The 22,822-nt window shown below is 42.7% G+C and overlaps 1 protein-coding gene across 1 annotated transcript in view; it reads right to left on the bottom strand.

Moving 5' to 3' along the window:
• Positions 1-22,822, bottom strand: part of LOC124254962 (succinyl-CoA:3-ketoacid coenzyme A transferase 1, mitochondrial-like) — a 52,502-nt gene that overhangs the window by 11,561 nt on the left and 18,119 nt on the right. Inside the window, 5 exon segments of the mRNA XM_046688802.1 lie at positions 11,373-11,541; positions 13,507-13,613; positions 13,986-14,067; positions 14,069-14,133; positions 16,580-16,672. Coding sequence (XP_046544758.1) covers positions 11,373-11,541; positions 13,507-13,613; positions 13,986-14,067; positions 14,069-14,133; positions 16,580-16,672 — 516 coding nt within the window.

Genomic DNA, 22,822 nt, shown 5'->3' with positions numbered 1-22,822 from the left:
CAAAACAAAGCTGCTTTCAAACACAACAGTAGTCTAGAGCACACTCATCTCAGCCTAGGATGATAATGTCTTGCTTGTAATACTTTGCAAATATGGCACGATCAGACTCTTTATACAACATAAAGTAAAAGTTTGTTCTCATGTTCTGCAGTAAAGAGTGTCAATAATCGATGGAGAAGTTCTGCATATCTTCAATGTGTGGTGTGCCATAGCAATACCCTCCAATTAAAAATTAAACCAGGATAAAATAAAAATATATGAAGCTACACTGTGAATGTATTGAAGGTGTTGTTTCATACACAAACACAAGTTCCTAAAATATTCCTGTCACAAAAAGTTGTCATAAATATTCTCTTGATGTGACTATTTGATTTATGATGAAATTGCTTTGTGTCCATTGTCTTGAACAAATCTACACATAGTGGTTTGATAAACACTGTTGTGCCAGTGATGTTGTCACAGACAAGATACATACTTGGGGCGAGCACACCTGGAGAAACACCCTAACCACTGTGACTGACCACACAGCTGATAACAACATCAAGCACTTTACTCAGACCAGGCTGATCTTAATATATGAATGTACATCAGTGTTTCCATGTTATTTGAATTAAAATGGAAAAGGCTGTGTCATTGTGATACTGCAATAGTACCCTCAACACATGTACTGTATAGGGCATCCAAACGGTTTCCAACAACTTGAGATAACCTACATATCTGTTTGGTCACCTGAACCAACACACAATGATGAAACTGATGACTTAGCTACCTGTGTGATGATAAGTTTTGGTCACACAAATAAATCTTTTATTATATTCCTTATTTTGTTTTGTGCTGTATCATAATGTGTGTTTAATATGATGAGACCACCAAGAAGTACATTTGAACACATTGAATTACTTGACTATGCACAATTCTGGACAGAATTAAACTGAACCCACAAGGATTTAACACCTGGGTCAAACCAGAAGTAAACTGGATGTCAGCACAGTGTATAAAACATAGCCCATCCCACCATTCTTGACAGTCTATTTTTGTGAAGGAGGTTTATTAAATAAGTACGGCCATCCTTTGGTCGAGGGAAATATTTGAAAAAATAAACTTAAACTTCGTCTTATCTATCATTTTTGTCATTGTTTTAGTTTTTGGGACTGGCTGTATTTGTTCAGGACTGGTCACTTTTTTGGACAGCCAGGCCATATTTCAAAACTATTTTCTACACTGTGTCAGCATGATACTAGAGTCATGTGATGGTATATGAACCATGCTGCAGATGTGGTGCCTTGCTCAGTACAAGGGGGAGATAAGCAACTGTGTTTTTCTTTAAGATTGTAACAGCACATACAAGTAATGCTAATTTGTGTGGTGGTGGAGGGCGAGCCTGTCAGGTGATGCATTATCTTGTCATGATAAGATTCAGTTTGCCGCCCTACCAGAGTGCATTGTGAACCTATAATCTGTGTACATACCCTATCAAAGTGTTACCGAGATATTTCCTGGCATATCCATATCTATTGAAACAAAATGCTACATCATAAATGGCTTTAACAAAGAACTACAATGTTAAGAATGTTCAGGCCAGTATGCAAAAACCAACATGATATGAAAAAAAATGTGAGAGTTAAATATATGTGAAAATATTATTCATTACAGAGTGTTTTGAAAGGGTGTACAGGACTGCAAGACCCTTGCAAATTCCATATTTCCTGAGGCGCAGAACAAATTTATTACCCTTAAGATCTCTCTATTTAGTTTATCTTTAAAAACCATATATTCAATAGAAAATAACAAAAAACGACAATAAACTTTATATTGTACGTTAAATCAAATAGTCACCAGTCACATAAAGGGAAATAACTTGTGATGGCTTAGTTTATGATAATGATCAAACTTGTGGTTTCACCGACAAATCTGCCTACATGGTTTCGTCTGCTTTGACTATTGACCAATCAGAATTCGACAAATTTATCTTAAGGGTAATAATGAGTGTAGAAAAGAATAAAGGAACACATGAAAGTACAAGTGTTCCTTTATTTGTTTCCAGAATTTCACTCACAGTGCAATACATACCTTGTGAAGAAACCTGGAAAAGAATAAAGGAACACTTGTACTTTCATGTGTTCCCTGATTCGTTTCCATGAGTATATAAGTCTGTTCTAATTTTTCTGACACTTGGTATATACCGGTTAGTGTATGTGTAGCAGGGTGGTGGCTATACCTCTGACTGAGTTATGACCACTTAAGTGCCACCCTCTCATAATCCCCCACAGCCTTATAATAAACATCTATATATATACACATTATCATCCACATTATCATCATTTCATGCTGTTTTCATTATATGTTGTCCTTGTCTGCAGTTGAATGTCAGCCCACTAACATCTTCAGTCTTCAATACCCTTAGCAGCCTCTGAGTTCTCCAGCTTCACCTTGACTTCCCCTTCTCTATTTTTAGACACTTTCACCACCTAATGTTATTGTCCAGCATCTGACTTCCTTTGACACTTGTCAGATGCTACCTGTATTCTGATTGGCCTTTTGGTCCCCCTCTATGAACTTCCTTTCTCACCTGCCCTCCTCATGCATTCTGCATGAACTCTTATAGGAGGGAGGTTCTCTCTTTTCAGGTGAGAAAGATTTCAATATTCTTATCTTTCTGTACTTTGTTCTGTAAACAAATACTATTCATTAAAGGGTATCTCACAACTTCATAATTGTAAAACATATTTAAATACAATATTATTTCATACATTTATCTAAATATTTACCAGGTACTGCATATTTTGTAACTCTGACTGAGCACATGGTCTTCAACCATGTGCTTCAGCCATTTAAACTATTTGGCTTAAATTATACAATTCTGCATGAACTCTTATAGGAGAGAGCCTCTCTCTTTTCAGCCTTCCTCCCAACTTTGAACCCAAATAAACTTCATCCTTCATCGAGAACTGCTCTTGTTATGACTAGCAGCCCAGTGACTGGACATTACACACCACGCCCGGCTACATATGCAAAAAGACGGCATATAGCTACTGCACAGTAGAAAATTGTAAGTATCACATGAAGAAAACTGTTTAGGATTTCCAAGCTGGGATAAGTAAATGAAGCTGTTTATTGCATCGGGGACGGTGGGGTAGCCTAATGGTTAAAGCGTTGGCTCGTCATGCCGAAGACCCGGGTTCGAATCCCCACATGGGTACAATGTGTGAAGCCCATTTCTGGTGTCCCCAGCCGTGATGTTGCTGGAATATTGCTAAAGGCGGCGTAAAACCAAACTCAGTCAGTCAGTCAGTTTATTGCATCAGTTATCACCACCTTCTTTGTAGTGCATCTGTGATTTCCATTCATGTTTTAACTGTGTCAGAGCAATTGGGACACTAAACAGCAGGTGGAGGTAATCAGTGTCATCAGCAATAACAGAGGCCCAGCTACACAGACTGAGAAATGTACTAAGGTAGAACCTTACACTGTGCTGGAACACTGGCAATGCAAGGGTGTGGAAATGCCCTATTTTCAATCAAAACTAGGTGTTATTGAACTCATCCCATTAATATGAACATTTCCATATTCCCTCTTATCTAACTGTACGCGCCTTTCGCTACAAATGTAAGCAATCATGATTCTTTGCAACAGTCAGGCACAAGAACAGCCAATTTCAATTTTGGAGGACATTTAATATAAGTGCCATCACCCCCTCTAATGTTAATGCAGATTTATGCTCATCTAAAAAATTACCCAAATTGATATGTAAATTCCGGAAATCCATGAATTCCCAGAACATTCTCATGCCTGAACTGTATATCATTCATTATACATGGAGTGACTAATTACTTCAGTATAAACTCTTCTCACAAGGTCAGTTGACTTAGGGCATTTCACTGGTCTGAGAGGCAGTTGTGTCAGCTGGCTCAATTTTCTTGGTGGTCTGTAATCCCTGATGATGCAATCATGATGTTAATTGCAATCTGACATATCCAGTGCCAATAAACAGTTCTGCAGAGGTTGATACTCGAAGCACACACTGATAGAATTACAGGAAAATTTCTAGCCTCTTAAAATATTGCTGTAGATACGACACATTATGGTTCATTCTATCACATGAGTGGTTGGATGTGATTTCAAAGGAGCAGAGCAGTAATTATTAGACATTCTAGGATTTTGTGTAACTGTACTTTAATCTGAGTGAGTGAGTGAGTATGGCTTAAGCAATATCCCTGCAATATGACAGCAGAGGACACCAGAAATGGGCTTCACACATTGTACACATATGGAAATGGATCCCAAGTCTTCAGTATGATGGGCGAACACTTTAACTAACAGGCTACCCAACTGTATTATTACTATGTCCGTTTTTATGTCAACTTGGGTAATATCAGTAACAACACTGAAGATTCCTTCGGTTTTCTAATCCCAAACAGGCATTCATTGTGTATTCAGAGTGACAAGATCACAAGTCATCAAACCACATTTCTAGTAGTTCAGAATCACAAGATAGATAAGCATGTCAAACAAGTGTACATGTTAGCCAGTGATAACAGTTTTTTAAGTTGCAATCACTGCCGTTTGTATGCAACAGTCTCAGGTCACAGGAAAACCAGGTTAACATCACATCTGCCATGAGTCAACTCAAAAATTACTCAATTTCAAAAGTTTGATTTTCAAAGAATTTCAAGAAAATGTAATTTTTAGAGTAAAATTGATATTTTATACTTATCCTGACTCATGCTCTTTTGCTTGTCTTCTTCTTCTTGCGAACATAGTGGAACACTTGTATCTCCTTATTTGAAGCTCCCTTCAAAATAAAATCACTAATTGGTACTCACCACGAGTTGCTCCCCTTTGTCTCCCCTGGCGGAAAAGGTGTCGCCACCCTCTGGCCATGTGCTCCACTCTCTCCTGATTTAGCGAGCCCAACACTTGAATTTACAGGGAAATCCAAAGTGTTATGTGGGGAGGATGGGAGGGCTAACCTCATGAGTCAGGATAAGTATAAAATATCAATTTTACTCTAAAAATTACATATTTTCCTTATCCTGACTCATGCTCTCTTGCTTGTAGCATCCTCTGGAACGGAGGTGGGTAACAGAATACTTTGGATTTATAATTAGTGATTTTGTATAGATATACTGTAATATCCCCTCACGGAACTTCATGAAGCCTTAGATTTAGGATGTTTCCTGTATAAAGAAAACCATAGGTTATATAAAGCCATTAAAGGGAATTACATTATGAATATATTGAACAATACATATAAATTATATATATATATATATAGGTGACTCTGATAGAGGCACTGAAATTGACTATATCCAAGTATATGCTTAAGGTAGAATACTTAAGCTGAACATATATACATAGCCCTAAAACTCCTTAGAGTTATAAGCTAGATGAGTATGTATAAAATACATATTAATCTTGTGAGGCTAATATTTTAACGCCTCTCGAGGGACTGTCAGTTGCTGAGCGAGGACCAGTGGTCCCAAATGGTGAATGCCAGAGACATCTTCTGTAGTGATGTCTCTTAGGTAGTGATTAGCAAATACCATGTTAGATTTCCAATAGCATCCTTCCATAATCGTGTTCAAGGAACAGTTACCGTGTAGGGCTGCGGGTAGAGGCCAGTGCCCTGATCTCATGTGGATTTGATGCTGTTGGTGGGTCCAAGCCTGCTGCCTTGTAGGCACGGAGAATGACAGTCCTTATCCAAATAGATATTGTGGTCCATTGACACTTCTGTTTGATTCGTAGGCGATAATGGGATGAATAAGCGTTTGAGAAATCTTCTCCTTGTTTTGGATCGTCAGTAAATAAACTTTGAGCTCTTACGGACACAGTGATAGGTCTTGTGTATCTTGTGATCCGAGAATAGAGGATAGCGCCGGGATGTGGAATAATCTGTCTGGTTGACCTGGCAGTTGATTCTTTGCAATGAAATCCCATCTTAATCCGAGGTGCTGTGTTATGATTGTCATCAAACTGTATCCTCTCGTAATCCAGAGCGTGAATTTCAGACATTCTTGCTGCTGTGGCTAGCGATAGCAGAAACAATGTTTTCTGTGAGAGAAATTCAAAGTTTGTCGATTCCAAGGGTTCATAGACCTCACTCGTGTGAGGTGTTGTAACACTACATTCAGATCCCAAGCTGGAAGCGTGGAACTTCCGCTTTTGGTCCTCCAATCGGAAAGCTCGTAGTAAGGCCAGTAACTCTGGAGATCTTGTCAATTTGACACCCGTTCTCATGGTGATTACAGAGCTAAGCGCGCAAGATATGTTGATATCGTTGAACCTTTTAAATGTTTGTTTTGGCGTAGGTAACACAAATAGTCTGCCACTTGAGGTTGTGAAGCCTTTCTTGCTGTAAATCCTTTCTTTGTTGCATAATTTTCAAAACTGTGCCACTTGTCGTGCATTACAAGTTCACGAGTTGAGTAACGTAAAACAGCAAGCGTGACTGCTTTTGCCGCCCTGGCAGAATATCCTCTCTTGTTTAAACACATTTGTATACAGTCCATACGTGTAGTTGGAACATTGCTGGGTTTCCGTGCACTTGTTTGGTGTGAGGATGAATTAACAGGTTTGCGCCGCTTGGGTAGCTCCAGTGTTGGTTGACCGATTTCTTGAATTAGTATGGGAAACCGCGTTCTGGCCGCCAGTAGGGCGACCAAAGTGAGTTGTAGGCTCTGTGTTTGTCTGATTTTCTGTAATACTTGAGGTATTATTGCTGGCGGCGGAAACGCTGCGTGCGCATTGAGGCCTTCCATGATAGACTTAAGGCGTCCGTTGCCCAAGCTTGGGGTCTGGGACTGGTGACACGAATGTCGGTAGCTGATTGTTGAATCGGCGTGGCGAATAGGTCTATTAGCGGCGGCTAATTAATTGCTTGATTATCTGTGCAAAAATTTCCCGGTTGATCATCCACTCTGTCGGTGATGGTAGATGAGGCCGAGAGAGAGCGTCTGCTAGTATATTTCTGGCTCCGGGAATGTGCACTGCTCTGACATGTAGATTTAGATCTTGTATTAAATCGAACAGTTGAAAGCTTAGGTTCAAAAGGTTCATCGATCTCGTTGAGCCTTGCTTGTTTATGTAGAACGCCACTGTCGAATTGTCTGTATGGATCATTAGGCTGCATTTTGTAGAAATGTGCTCCAATGTAGAATGGCGTTGATTACAGCTTTCATTTCTAGACTGTTTATATGGAGTTTGCATTCTTGCTGATTCCATAACCCTGATATCGTGTGGTTGGTGAGATGAGCTCCCCAACCTTGGAGTGACGCTTCTACATACAGATGGGTTTTGTATTCCTGCTCTGCTAAACAAATCCCTTCGCAGACATTCGATTTCTTGGTCCACCATAGTAGATGTGGTCTGAGATGTTTCGGTAGACTGAATGGTTGTACATCGTTGAGATGTGCGTTGATGAGGACCTGTAGGGGACGTAACTGTAATCTGCCTGTGACAGTCATGTCTTGGGCTGATGTGAGAAGACCTAGTAGGCTCTGCCATTGTCGCAGTGGTAACGGAGAGAGTAGAGCTGGTGGAATGGTCTGTTGTATCTTGAGCCAACGGTCTTCTGGTACCATAATACGGTTGCGATTTGTGATGAATCGAATACCTAGGAACTGTAGGTCTTGCGATGGTACTAGGTCCGACTTGCGTAAGTTTACTAACCAACCTAGTTGTGTTAGTAGCTTTATGATGTAATTTAACTGTAGTTTGAGACGCAGTGGATCTTGATCTACTTGTATCCCGTCGTCGAGGTAAAACGCACTGCGTAGCCCTTGACGATGTAGAAATTTGATAATCGGTTTCGTTATCCTCGTGAATAGCCAGGGGGCTGATGATATTCCGAATGGGAGTACTTTCCACTGGTAATGTAGCCCTTCTAGAGTAAATCGTAGGTATTTCCTGGAATTGGGATGAATGGGGATGTGCAAGTAGGCATCCTGTAGATCTATGCTGCCCATGTAGTCCATAGGGCCGAATCATCTGGCGTAACTGAGGTAAATGTATCATCTTGAAACTTCGTGGTTTGCGTAGATAGTTCTTGTTGAAAAAGCTCATGTTGTAGATGAGTCTGTATTTCTCCGTGGAGTTTTTCTTGGGAACTAGGAAAACTGGGGAGTAGAAACCTGGTTCGACGCTTTGCTTGATCTATTACTTCTATGGCCTGTTTGGATAGGAGTGATGAGACAGCCTCTTTTATCTTTGGTAGTTGTTGCTCTTGTAAATCGAACTTGGGGGGTTTGATTGTCAGCGGAGGCTTGTCCTGTAGAGGGATACGAAATCCGTGTTGAATAATGTTGGAGACGTAAGGATCTTGCAGTATTCCCCAGTTTTCCCAGTGTAGTTGGAGGCGTCCACCCACTTGAGCTGGTTGTACTGGAACGGCTGGGGGTGGAAGACTCCAGTCGTTCCGAACCTGTGTTTCAGCGTCTATAATTGCGGGAACCTCTGGGTGTCCTGCCTCTTCCTGATCCTCCTCTATAGTTGCCATATGGGCGACGAAAAGAATCTTTACCTCTAGAGCTGGCTATCTTCCTGTCTCTTGCTCTTTGTAGGCCCGTGAACTTAGATCTGCCTGAGTATCTTTGTGAAGTCTGACGAATGACGCTGGCTAGTGTGTCCATCGATCTAATCATAAGGACTTCCCTGGAATCCTTAGAGACTTCCTTGGCGACCTTGTCGATTTCTCCGTCAAAAGATGGATGTTGTCGACCACGGGGCTGTATAAAGTGGGGCTGTAAAGTTCTCCCCCCAATTACAGGAGGCGAGGAGGCCTTGACGACGAGCTAAGGTCAGTGCTGCTGAAACAGATGTAAGATGATCCGTTAAAAACTGCTGATCTTTCTTTTGCATAAGTAAGGCAGAATAAATCATTCTATCATCTTCCGTCGTGGAATCCCGGAATCTAGTAATAAGAGTCTCATTGATCGTCCTAGATCTATTTAACCCAAAGAACATACGTCTCGTCATGGTTTCTATATGAGCCAACTTGCGATCATCCATCTTGTAAATCTTGTTCTTTACATCGCTGATGATCTTATAGTTCTCATCGATGTCCTGGGCCTTGTAGAAGGAGTCCATGTTATCGTGGAGAACTTCTTGGCTTGAAAGTTGGGTAGATGTGGTATCTGAACTTTCGTAGCTTTCTGGAAAGCTGCATCTAGATTCTGTGGCACTGCCGCTAATCGGGTCGATCGGGGTAGAGTGATTGCATCTGGATCATCTTCCTTCATCAAATACGTCTGAGCTGTATTGCCACTTTTAGATGGTGATGTGAGATCTAGGTTATTGACCATCCAATACCGTATCTCTGCATCAGAAAATATGATTCCTCCATCATCCTCAAAACCATCATCATTAATAAATTGTAGATGCTCTTCGGGACTGCGTGTAGCTGTCTGAATATCTGATGAGGTTTGTGGCGATCTAGTTGACTTGTGCGCCGCTCTATGTGGAGATCTGATGGGTGATCGACCTGGTGATGAACGGAGTGGAGATCGTCTATGGGATGATCTTCTCGGAGACTTGTGAGGTGAATGTTGATAGCTTCGCGAAGCTCTTCGGCAGTCCCTCGATGTTCTTCTAGACGATGAAGATCTGGAATCATATGTCCTTCGCGAATGCCTTCGCGAAGCTTCATTTGCGTCCGGTCCGGGGGATCGATGATATGACCTTCGCGAAGGCTTCCGTGATGTCTGATGGTCTGAGTCCATATCTAGAGATGAAATCGAAGATGGTGATGATCTCTCCCGCCTTCGCGAAGGCCTTCGCGAAGGCTGTACATCTAGGTCCTTCGTCAAGGTGGTGCGGGACTTCCTTCGCGAAGGTGACATCGTCTTGGCTGCTACGTTGACGGGGGGTGCCTCTGGGGTGCTGTCTACGTTGGAGCCTTCGCGAAGGCTCGGACCCTGCTTGCGCAGTTTGTAGTGGTCCTCCATGATGTTCATAATCTGCCGCATCATGTCTTCTGGGATGATCTGTGACGAAGTCGTCGGCGTCTTTTCTGCGATGGGGTTCACATCAATGACGTCTGACGTCGGTGTAGAGGCATCAGGCTGCATGGAGATCTCTGCAGAAGTCACAGTCGCTGACACCGGTCGCTTCTTCTGCCGTAAGTCGGGGATGATTATCGGCTGATCATCGTAGAGGCCCAACTCTGCTGCTGGAACGATCTCGGCTGAGAAAGTTCTTGCTGTCTTCGTAGATTTCCCTTTGGAAGTCTGCGCTGCCCTGGGTGTCCTCAATCTGCGTTGAGACGACGATGAGGCCCTCTTAGACTTAGTCTGCAATGACGGGATGTCTGGGGAGGCCGGTCGTTTCTTCGAGGTAACGGACTGCGTCCCACGTTCCTCTGCCGCAGGGGTCTCTAGCAGAACACCAGACGGGAGAGGGTCGATCGCTAGCAGCTGACTGGAAGGAATATCTGGACTCTCTGCCATGTTTTGCCCTTGTTTGCGTGATCTATCTGCAGCACGTCTTAAGACGCAAAGATGATATTTATTAAATGCAGAATGAGATAAATTAATGCAGTAACTGCAACGTGAATTAAACGCACACGGCGTAGAACAACTAGGGCATATTACATGTGGATCGGAGGCAGAAAAACGTAATCTACAAATCGTACAGATTTTCATGAACGTAAAGCTAGCTGAACAATCACGAATACACGTGAATAAACAGTAGAAATACGATAATTAATCAATACAAATAGTAAAGGATACTAGCTATACCTCTATAGTAACCTATGAGAGGTAAAAACTAAGAGATTATCAAAGGATATGTGTGTAAGGAGACACAAGGCGCTCTCACATCCTGCTCACTGGGCGAAGAAGGAGAGAGTGAAGCACATGGCCAGAGGGTGGCGACACCTTTTCCCGCCAGGGGAGACAAAGGGGAGCAACTCGTGGTGAGTACCAATTAGTGATTTTATTTTGAAGGGAGCTTCAAATAAGGAGATACAAGTGTTCCACTATGTTCGCAAGAAGAAGAAGACAAGCAAAAGAGCATGAGTCAGGATAAGGAAAAATTTAGTTTATTAATAATATTGTACAAACCTGTTGTAAAGAAGTAAGAAATGACTTTAGCTTGCAAACTTAAACATCATTTTAGTCTTTCTGTGTTAATACTGGACTAGTCCATTTGCTTGTCAAACCAGTGCTTGTGCCAACAACAAGGGATCATGGAATAAATAAGAACAATGAAAAGTAGATTCACAAATAGTCAAGGATATTCAAGATAGTTTCTGAGGAGGTGGCAAATGAACCTTGTAAGAAAAAGTAATAAAAGTACATCAGTCTCTTGTGGCTCATGCTTTTGAGAAGTTTTAACCTTTTCACCTGCTACAAAGTAGTTCATATGCTACCCACCTCAATCCTCTTTTCATACTTTGGTCCACGGATGACACGCTGCACATAAATGTGGGGTACATGGACATCTTCTGCAGGGATTTCTCCAACATCCACAATCTCTTCCACCTCGGCTATGGTAATGTTTGCAGCTTTACACATTGGTGGGTTGAAGTTCCGTGCTGTCTTCCTGCAGTGTTGCAATTAGTCATGGTCACTGAAACTTTCAGCTCTAGTACGTCACACGAATCCTAAACATAAGTGAGTGAGTGCGTTTAGTGTTACGCCGCTTAGGGCAATATGAAAGCAATATCGTAGTGGGGGTTCACACATGGAACCCATGTCGGAAATCGAACCCAGGTCTTCCACGTGATGAGCGAACGCTAACCATGAGGTCACCAAACGCCCCCTAAACATACAATCAAGTCTGAAGCAGACTATCAGCATCGTTCTACACAGCTGGGAAAATGAATACATCCAATCAACCAAACCATTTAGTATCTTCTGGGGACATGCATAGGTTGCTAAGTACCTATCCTCCAACATGGAATCTCCACAGGTAAGCCAATCAACTTGTAACAGACACTACTGGAATAAAGTAACTGTGCATATTTGATATTATGCCATTTTTTTAATGCCAAAAGATAATAACATGAATTGTGGTAATTTGACACTAGGCATCGTGACATGTCCTTGAAGAGATGTGGTGTCAAAAGTCAGTTCACAAATTCAGTATTTGGGGTGTTCACCATTGGCGTCGATGCAGGCTTGACAAGGACGACGCTTAGAAAATATGAAGCGATTCAAGAAAGCTTGGGGAATGTTCTTCCATATCTGAACCCATGCTTGTCCCAATTCAGCTGTCAATGGCAGATTGTGGGTTTGACATAAACATTGTTCCATTTAATCCCAAGTATACTTGAAAGGGGACATGTCCGAAGAAACAGCTGGCCAGGGGAGTACCCGGAATGTTTTGCTGTATCAGGAAATCTGTCACAACACGAGCAACATGTGGATGGGCATTATCTTGCTGAAGCATGAAGTTACGTCTCTGTTCTTTTTAATTTGGCCCTTCTTTGCTGCAGAACGTGAAAGCCTTTAAACATATGTCAAGATTTGTGGGATGATATCAGAGTTTTACTGGATCGTGATAAGTTTATTCACATTCTAAGTACACCAGATATTGTTTATGATACTGCTAGCACCTGTTACTCTATTTTAGCCAAACGGAAAAAGCTTTTATATAGTTAATTTCCGTACATATCGTCTACCTTAATATATGTGCATATAATATCATGAATCATTATACTTGTCGTTCATCTTCTCTCATAAATCGCTGGGCGTTTGGTTGTGTACATCTGTTTTATCTTTGGTGTGTTTTATGAGCATGCATATATGTACACAGGTGAGACGTTAAAAAACATTTGATTGATTGATTGATTGGTTGTCCTTGAATAAACAGCTGCACATGAGGCCCAATGATCTCAGACTGACAATGACAATGACAAGTTGTGTCCGACCATGAGATGTGACGTCCCCCATACCATAACGCTGCTGCCGTCAAACTATCGACATTGAACAACACAGTGTCCCACGCATCAGCATACCGTTCACCTTGCCCTACCATCTGGGCTGTCAACATGATATCTCGACTCGTCAGTGAACAAAACACCATCCCAATCTCGTCTCCTGTACCACAGATGCTGTCTGCACCAGGCAAGACGTGCCTGTCGCTAACGTTGGAGCAAAACTGGACTTATTGCAGGCCATCAGGGCCAGATGTTGTTTGTAAACCAGGAATGGTCAGAGCAGTCAAACTGGCAGTCCGGAATTGATTCCTTAGATGGGTCAGCCCGATTGTGATTGTCTTGCTTGATGTGATGTTATGTGTGGACTGCCTGTCCGAGGCAAATCTCTAGTATTTCGATTATTTTGAAAACGTCTCCATAGAAATGAGATCGTGTTTCGATGTACACCAAAATGTCTGGCCACTTCATTTTGGACCATTCCAGTCTCCAGCATACCCAAGGCACAGAGACTCTGATTTGCTGTAAGGTGTGGCATGATGTACGCATACTTTAGGTTGAAATTAACGTGTTTTCCACAATATTCAGGAACTACTTACTTGTTTGACTAAACTTGTGCCAGTACCAACCTGAATGTGAGATTTCCTGCTTTATCAGCCTTCCAGGCCTTTACCAAGGCAAAATCCCCTGTAATAGCCTCCTCCATGATGTATGGGACACCACTGAAAGTTCGACTCTGTCATACAGAGAAAGGGGAACTTATAATGTACAACAATACAATGGGTAGACAGATTCATTGAGTTACTGATGTGAGTGAGGTTCCAGTAGTTGTGATATACAGATAGTCGCATACACTCACTGATAAGAGTGAGTTACTGGGACATGTGTTGTAAAAAATGGTCTCATATTGCATCAAGCTGACCAGACTAAAGTATCCTTGCGGTGCAACGTCTGCCACGAGTACACAACAATCAAGAAGCCAGTAACAGCATAAGACAAACAATACAAAAGATTTAGAATGATATTTCCAGAAACGTCTATGAATATGGTTTGCATTGTGAATCAAGAAAATGTTGCATATTGAGAATAATGTGTACTACAATATTACCTCCCTTGGATTGCTGGCAATATCAATGGAACCATCTGAGTTGTATTTGATGGGTGCCCCGCCTTCATGTATGAGCGTGCCAGCCAGTGGGTGTGAAGAAGGCTGGAACACCAGCACCACCAGCACGGACCCTCTCAGCAAGAGTGCCCTGTGGTATTACAAAATGTTACTCAACACTCATAAATAGTAACATCATTAAAAAAGGACATATGCTTTATCCTTTCAATACTAGGAACTCATCTCAAATCATACATAAAAGCTAAAATTTCCTTTCAAAGAAATGAAATCTTCAAAATATCAGTTCCTTACAAAATGAACAAGTATATTTTTTAAATTTTATGTCCATGGTTCTGTGATCTCTTTCTTCTTTGTGGTACTCCACGTGCTTTCCACAGGAGTTATCTGCGCAAACGAAGGTGTGGGGAAACCTCATATTTTCAAGAAAGGTAATCTCGGATTTCTGGGGGAAGGATGGGTGGGAATTTACCTCAAGTGTTAGAGGTAGTATTCCAAAATTCTTACAAATGCTTTCCTCTCATACTTGACTGCAGAATCCCACATAGACCTGGTGGGCCAAGAGTACCCTCTAACTAGGTTAGAAAGACAACCATAAACTCACATACATAAATGTTTACCGATAAAACCTGAATTTAACATTTCTGGCTGCTGTATTTAATATTATAGTGGACTATGACATTATTTCTGGTTTCTGGTACTTCTGATGATGTCATGATGATGTCATGATGACGTCAATATGATAACACATCCAGTTTATATGCCATCCATTCAAATGTGAAGACAATAAATCATATCCCTGACTGGAGAAAACCCATTTCCAATTTTAGTCATAGTCTACAATTTGAGGCGTTAAACTCACTAAATGCAGCATGGAAAGTTTTCTTCATAACAAGAAACTGTCATTTGCTGTTCCAGATCTGACTCTCCACTTCTGGAATGAGTTCCACTTGATGTCATACAAGGCACATGTTGAAGCTCTAACAGACTGGGGGGCGGTGAGGTAGCCTAATGGTTAAAGCGTTGGCTCGTCACGCCGAAGACCCGGGTTCGAATCCCCACATGGGTACAATGTGTGAAGCCCATTTCTGGTGTCCCCCGCCGTGATGTTGCTGGAATATTGCTAAAAGCGGCGTAAAACCAAACTCAGTCAGTCAGTCTAACAGACTGAGTAATAGCTGAAGAAACATCTCGTTTGACTTCAGCTGTCTTTGAACTGGAAAAATCTTCCGTTGACAGTAAATAAGTACATGTCTCTGAGAGTCTGGATGGATTTGAATGGCATCCGGCAGATCTATGGAGATCATCAATGAACCCTATAGAAATCATCTGTCTGAGGTTCCATATGGCCTCCATCTGAAACTTGGGGAGTCGTTCCAGGTATTTCCAGTTGAGGATCTTAAGATCCATTACCAATATTCTGCAAAAGACGATAAACTGCCATCCACTGTACCTTGAACATTTGTTGAAACACCTTTATAGGAAATATGAACATCTTCTGCACATGATCATTGTCTATAGTCAAGGTCAAGGTCTGTGCTGGGAAGTTCGGGATGAGTTGAATCAGTTTAGGCCTGGGCTTTCCATCCGGATAGCTGTGGATCATCTGCATAGCATCTCCAGCAATCTCCATTTCAACAGTTCAGATGAATAATCAGCTTTGCTAGTTGAAAGCATCTTTCGATTTCCCAAGACAAACCAATAGTTCAGACACTGAATACTGTTGATCAACCAAACTATTCCATAAAAATTCCCAAGTCTCCCTTCCTTCATGGATAAATGTTCCTGCATTTTAACTGCTAATCCTTGAAATCCTTTAGCAAGGGAAAACATTTGGACTGGAAAATCTGTTATCAGTCACATAAGAATCCTACCCGGAAGAATGGCCCAAATGGTCTGGATACTTGAGTAAAGACATTCCCTTATTAAAATCCTTGAAGATCTTAGACTAGAAGGATGACTGAGGTAATCTGCACTTAGCTCTAGGTCTGGTGTTGAAGAGAGGTGGCACTGATTCCAGAAATAGGACATCTGGAGTTGCCAACTTCTCAACAAAGAATTATCTGGCTGAATTAAAGTGTGAGGATCTCATTCTTAATTCCTTAAATGTGAAAGCCATATCCCCCAAAGCATCTGTATAATGCCCCATATAACTGTGAGAAGAGTTATCTTGGGATGTAGGGCTTCCAGTATTGATGGATTTGCCTGGTGTGCCAGGATTAGATTTCACATGAGGGATGCTTAGCTGAGTCCAACTAATTATCTATAGTCTGCATGCACCATGCTGTATACATATGTTAAGTCTATCCACATATTCAACAACTACCACACAACTCCAGTGTATGAACTAAGCCAAAAACCCAGTCAGACACCAAATGGATTCAACCAGACCAGACAATCTAAAGAAAATAACTAAATGAACCTGATACACGTATTTACTGTCTAAAAGTCTATTCACAACAGTCATTTTCACAGAAATCCGAAAATAGATTTTAAGATATGGTGAATTTACTCAGATGTATGGTACATGTTATCTAAACATTTGACCAGACCATTAGGCGGTACCCTGTTTACCCTACCTGTGGTGTCAGTTCCACTTCCAACTCCCCAGATAAATATTGGCGCTCAAACTCAGCATTTTCTCCAACATAAGATGAGATCATGCGCTTGATCTGGAATGAAAGATGCACATTTATACCATTATGTACAAAACCTTACATGCTGGCACTTACTATACCAGTCTTTACAATCACATACACACCAATATGTGAAACTATACACATACCAGTATTTACAAAAACAGATGTACCAACATTTACAAACACACATACCAGTCTTTACAAACACACACTTACCAATCTTTACAAACACACAAATACCAGTACCCGTGAAGGTCCGGGTTAGAATATTGATCTTCAGTAACCCATGCTTGTGGTAAGAGGCAACTAATGGGATCGAGTGGTCAGGCTCGCTGACTTACATGTCATCGTTTCCCAATTGCGTAGATCAATGCTCATGCTGTTGATCACTGGATTGTCTGGTCCAGACTCGATTATTTACAGACCACCACCATATAGCTGGAATATTGCTGAGAGTGGCGTAAAACTAAACTCACTCACACATACCAGTCTTCACAAACACACACAGACCAGTACTTACAAATACATACCAGCAATTACAAACACACACACCAGTATTTACAAATCTGTATTTTACCAGATAAAGTGTAACCACAATATTAGTAAAATCTAAATATTTTTTCTATTTGTATACTTATCCTGCACTACTTACTTCCTGCACTTATTGCTTACGACTTGAAACGTGGCTGTGCCAGACGATTGATGGTCTCAGATAAACATCTGTCAGCGCACGCATCACCGGAAGGTGACGTCAGCCACCTCTGACTATTGCCGTAAATCCCACAGATGAAGATGAAAAGGGGATGTAGCTGAAAGCGAAGGGTGGGCCCTTATCCTAAGTAGTGCAGGATAAGTATACAAATATATAAAATTATTTAGATTTTACTAAATTTTTAACTAATCCTGCACTACTTACTTCCTGTACTTTTATCGGACAGGAAGGATGGAGGGCGTGTCATCTGTGGGGATCACCGCAAGGTATACAAAGACAGCTCAGTCAATGTTATCAAGTGTGCCGCGGTGGTGGAAAACCGTCGTTGCACTTACAGCGGACAGCGAGTGATGATCAGTCAGAGGTAATACGCATATGAGACATGTAATCTTAAATGGAATATACCACACAATTTTTAAAGTGTTATTAACTTTTGGGAAATGCAGTAAAAAGCAGTGACTCGAGTTAACCCAAGTGTTACTCCTTAACTGACATACCCAATTGTTCTCCTGGAACAACTTTCCCACACGACGTCAGCATGCTTCATTGGAAGAAAAAACATGGTGGAAGGTATCTTCGTTGCACCTAGACGAATACTCAATGGACAGTGGTTATTTTTCAGTGGTAATTCGCATATAAGACATGTAGGCTTAAATGGAAAAGACCACATGATTTTTAAAGCGAGATTAGCTTTATAAATGCAGTATAAAAGCACTGACTTGAGTTTTTCCAAGTGTTACTCTGTAACTGACATACCCAGTTGTTTCCCTGGGAGCAACTCCTTTCCCACACGGCGTCGGCATGTTTCATGGGAAGAAATATCATGAATGAAGGTACCTTCGTGGAATCTGAGGGACTATATCTCAGTGGTAATTCGCATATAAGACATGTACGCTTAAATGGAAAATACCACACAATGTTTAAAACATTAGTAGCTTTAGGGAATGCAGTAAAAAGCATGAACTTGAGTCTATCCAAATGTTACTCCTTAACTGACATACCCAGTTGTTTTCTCAAAACAACTCATTCCCCACACAACATCGTCATGCTTCGTGGCAAGCAACAATGTAGGAGATGATAGCCTTCGGGGAGTGGTGAGTTGCTGGCCTAGAACCAATGGTCCGAAGCGTTGGCCACATCATGTGGTGTGGATAATGATTGGCGAAGACTATGTCCGACCGCTAGAAACACTCTTTCATTATCAATGGCACTGTACCGTTACTGTGAGGTGCCATAGTAGAGGCAAGTGTACGAATTACATGAGGATGGCGTAGATGTAGGGGAAACCAGACCAGCCGCATTATACGCATGAATAATGGTAGTCCGTATCCACAAAACACTGGAGGTTTTGCTTACATGCCTCTGATGGCTTGGGTTCGATTAATGTACAAATTAAGTACACAAGCTGAACACAAGAGAAACACGTGAACGTCTTCAACAGACGATAAGGGCGAAATAGAGAACTGTCGATCATTTCGCCCTGGCAACTGGTTTGTAGTGATGAAATCCCAATAAAATACCCAGAGGCACAGAACCATGACTGTGTCGTCCAGACTTGACTCAATTAACACCAAGTGCATGACCCTTGTCACTATCGCTGTGCAAGTCTGCAAGGGAAGTTTTCATGAGTGGCTTGTAAGACACACCGCATAGGCGGTCCAGAACCATGTTGAGGTTCCTCACGGGTGGTCAAAATTGCAGCTTGGGTACTCAAGTGTTAAATAAGCGAAGCATGGACGGTGGCAACAATGCCCCTCTTGAAACGCCTTTCCTCTAAAGATACAGCAGGGAAACTGCTATAACTGGGGGAATACATTAAGTAGATCCTGCTTCTTGGCAACATTGTTAACTACCGTAATATATCCCCAAACCGGAAGTTTACATGCTGCGAATGCAACAGCGCATGACCGGATGCCTCAGAGTGAGCGCCACCTGTTTCCGCTCATTATGGACTGTCGAGTTGAAGCACATGGCGTGCAATGTTGTGTCCTGTACTCATGTACTGAACAAAGCCAATTAACATTGGTAGCAGAGCGTAACCAAAGAATTGGACACAGAAAGTGAAAGTGTGCGTATTGGTGACAGAAAATGGCTACTTTCTACAAAATGCCACCGAAGTTTGAAAGTCAAACGTATGACGAATGGAAGACTGAGATAGCAATATGGCGTACAATTACCGAACTGAAACCCGAAAAGCAGGCATTGGCGTTAACATTATCATTGTCAGGTAAGGCGAGAGACAAAGCACTAGATATACCAGCCAACGACTTAGATAATGAAAATGGAATGGATACGCTTCTTAATTTCTTGGATGGTGCATTCTTGAAAGAAAAGAAAGAAAGTGCATATGAAGCTTATTCAAACTTTGAAAATTCCAAAAAATTGGACAGTGTGAATATGACTGAATATATTTTGGAATTCGAACAGAGGTACAACAGGTCAAAAAAGTTTGATATGACTCTATCAGATGCAGTATTAACATTCAAGTTATTGGACAATACAAACTTAGAAGTAAAAGAAAGACAATTAGCACTCACAGCATGTGGAGATTTGTCATTTGCTTCCATGAAGAGTGCTATGAAAAGAATCTTTGTGGGTAGTATGAACCAGAAAACAGGAACAGAAGCTATCCAAATAAAACAAGAATCTGCATATTGGACCCAACATAAGTCAGGACAGAGGAAACGAGGTTATGACAAAAACCCTATGACAGGAACAGTTCAAGCTGAAACAACTCACAGAATAATGCACTAGCAAGAGGTACAAACCCTATCAATAAGTTTGGAAAACGTTCCCGATGTGCTGTCTGTCAGAGCACATATCATTGGGTAAAAGATTGTCCAGAGAAGAAAGAATCGGTTTGCTTTACAGAAGAAATTGATCCTGACAATGTGTGCCTGAGAATGTTGAACATTGTAACATCACATTGTTCACAAAAGAACAGAACAAGACAGAGTTTGAAATTTTTGTGGTAGAATCTCAGGGGTCAGCAATTATTGATACGGCATGCACCAGAACTGTCTGTGGAAAGAAGTCGCTTGAAAGTTTCATGTCTGAAATCGACCGCCAAGATAGAGATTTGGTAAAGAAGAAACCGAGCAACAAGGCATTCAAGTTCGGCGATGGAAATATTGTGTATTTTTATCTTGGTGAGTGATATCGTGTCTTCCACGGTCACGGTGACCCCCTGCAGACTGGTGTGGGAGTCGACACCTACCCGCACATAAACAGTGCAAACCTGATACTGGTGCCGTTTCACCCACCGGAGTTTGATCCCCTTCACGATTTCGACTTTATCCTGCGATGGTTCCCCTAGGTAGACTTGGATGAGCAGCGTGGAGTTCGCCGGTAGGCTCGCCAGGATGTTGACCACGCCTTCGAATTCAGACACCACCTGCAATGCCATGTTTTGTATCCTGGGCTTGCTCAACAGCATGTGGGCTGTAGCACTCGAGACTGGGCTGATGACTACGCTACGTCTCTGCGTCGGGACATAAGCCACGAGCAGAGTTCCGCTGTTCACGACTTTGTTTAGGTAGTTGTCTTTGTTTTCCGTGAACACGTAGGGGGAGCCGAGCCTAATGTTGAGAAACCAATCTACTCGAGAGGGTAACAACACCCACTTGTCGTCATCGGTGAAGACGAGGGTATACTGCTTGTTTCGGGCGACGGTCGTGCTCTCAACATCTTCTAAGTTGAACAGTTTGCCTCCGAACGATTGGGATACCGCCCATCTATCATCACCGATGCGGACTAGGTCAAACCGAGTGTTGAGGGCCGCTCCTCCAAGCCTCCACGACTGGGTGTGGCTTGACATTGACCGCTGAGTCAGTCTGTGTTCACGTTTCACGTGTACTACCAGGTCAGACGTATCCTCAAAGAGATCAGCACTCCGCTCCCCCAGGAAAAAGCATGGGATGCAGTAAACAACCCGTACGATAGACGGGCCTTTGAACGCGTTTGCAACAAATTCAAACTAGACCCAAAGACGGATTGGCGTTTGCCGGGCCCGAACCATGGGTTGGGCATCTCCATCGTTCACAACATGCCCCTCGTGGAAGCCAGCGAGAAGATGAAAGAAGGGGGGTACAAGTCGGATCATATCACAACAAACGAGTGGGATGACCGTTACATGGCTTTCGACAACAGCAAGGATTACCGAGTCTGGAGGTTCGAGCAGGGGCCCGCGGATGACTGGAAAAAGTTCATGCTGGACATGTCGAAAGGTTTTATTAATGCCGACATCGAACGCTTGAACGACTCGATTCGAACGTATGTGTGGGCCGTGCTGGGCGCTCAGTACTGCTTTAGACGCGCAGAAACAGTTCATGTCCAACGTCGTGGATGCCATCTCCACCCCGGTCGATCTACCGGGTGCCATCCGACGATACCAAGACGTGTTGGAATATGCCCGGTCGAAAGTCGACTACGTGTTCGACGTGGGACTGTACATGGCTCCGAGCGACATGCAACTGAGAATCAACAAAGTGGTGGGCTACAACAACAAAATCGTCGTAGCCACGGCCGACCATAAGCCGGGTATCAACCCCGATGTCAACGTCCCCCATGTACCACCCCCCACGTCCGGTGAAACGGGTATAGTCGTACCACCCCCAGAGCCTAGGGTTCAACCCACACCCCAGCAACCCCAACCCCCACACGTGCAGGCGTCCAATCAGCAGCATATCGACCGTAAAACAGTGCTGGTGGTTGGGGGGATCGCAACCAGTTTGGGTCTCATTTGGTTAAAAATTCATTAGCCGCTACGTACACCAGACCCACCACGGCGACGACGGCTGCCCACAAGTTTTGACCGAGCCACGTGACTGTTTTTGACAACGTGCTGAGCAGCCATGAGACGATGCTACCCAGGATGCCTGGCTTCGGCGGCCTTACCAGCGAGTTTAGCCAGGGCCTCCCCGAGGGATTTCAGATGGTTTTTTATCCAGTCTCTGACGTCACCAGTGGGTGTACCACCACTGGTGTGGGTGTGCCCCCTGTCAGCGACATGACCAGGGTTGATATGATGAAGCCCAATGCAGTCAGAATGCTGGCGATAGTAATCCCTAGCTCTCGGAAGAGGATTCGGATCCTGTTGGCTAACGTGGTGTCTTCATTTAGGACTTGATTGATGGTTTCCCGCACGCGGCTGATCTGGGATCGAAGCTGTTCCCGGTTCGAGGAAGCGGATTCCAACCGTGGACGACCTTCGGGGGAAGCTTAGGCCGTGCGCCACCATAATCTATGAAGCCTAGTTCATCACGGTTCAGTTGCCCACCATAACGACTGACTAGCGTAGACAAGGCAAGCGTTTTTCTCGTGCGCTTATTCACGAGATCGTTCTGCGGATGAGCTTTCAATCGCAGTGTGCCCTTCTTCTCTCGATGGTAAACTTGGAATAGTCTAGCCCCAACGGATCGACGTAGTTTCTATCTGACTTCCACGCATTGTAATGATTGTCGACGGTTGAA

This window comes from Haliotis rubra, unplaced genomic scaffold (assembly GCF_003918875.1).
Source record: "Haliotis rubra isolate DU_JTF1 unplaced genomic scaffold, ASM391887v1 Scf589, whole genome shotgun sequence".
Classification (NCBI taxonomy): domain Eukaryota; kingdom Metazoa; phylum Mollusca; class Gastropoda; order Lepetellida; family Haliotidae; genus Haliotis; species Haliotis rubra.
The sequence above is the reverse complement of the archived record's forward strand: the minus strand, read 5'-3'. Positions and strand labels throughout refer to the sequence as shown.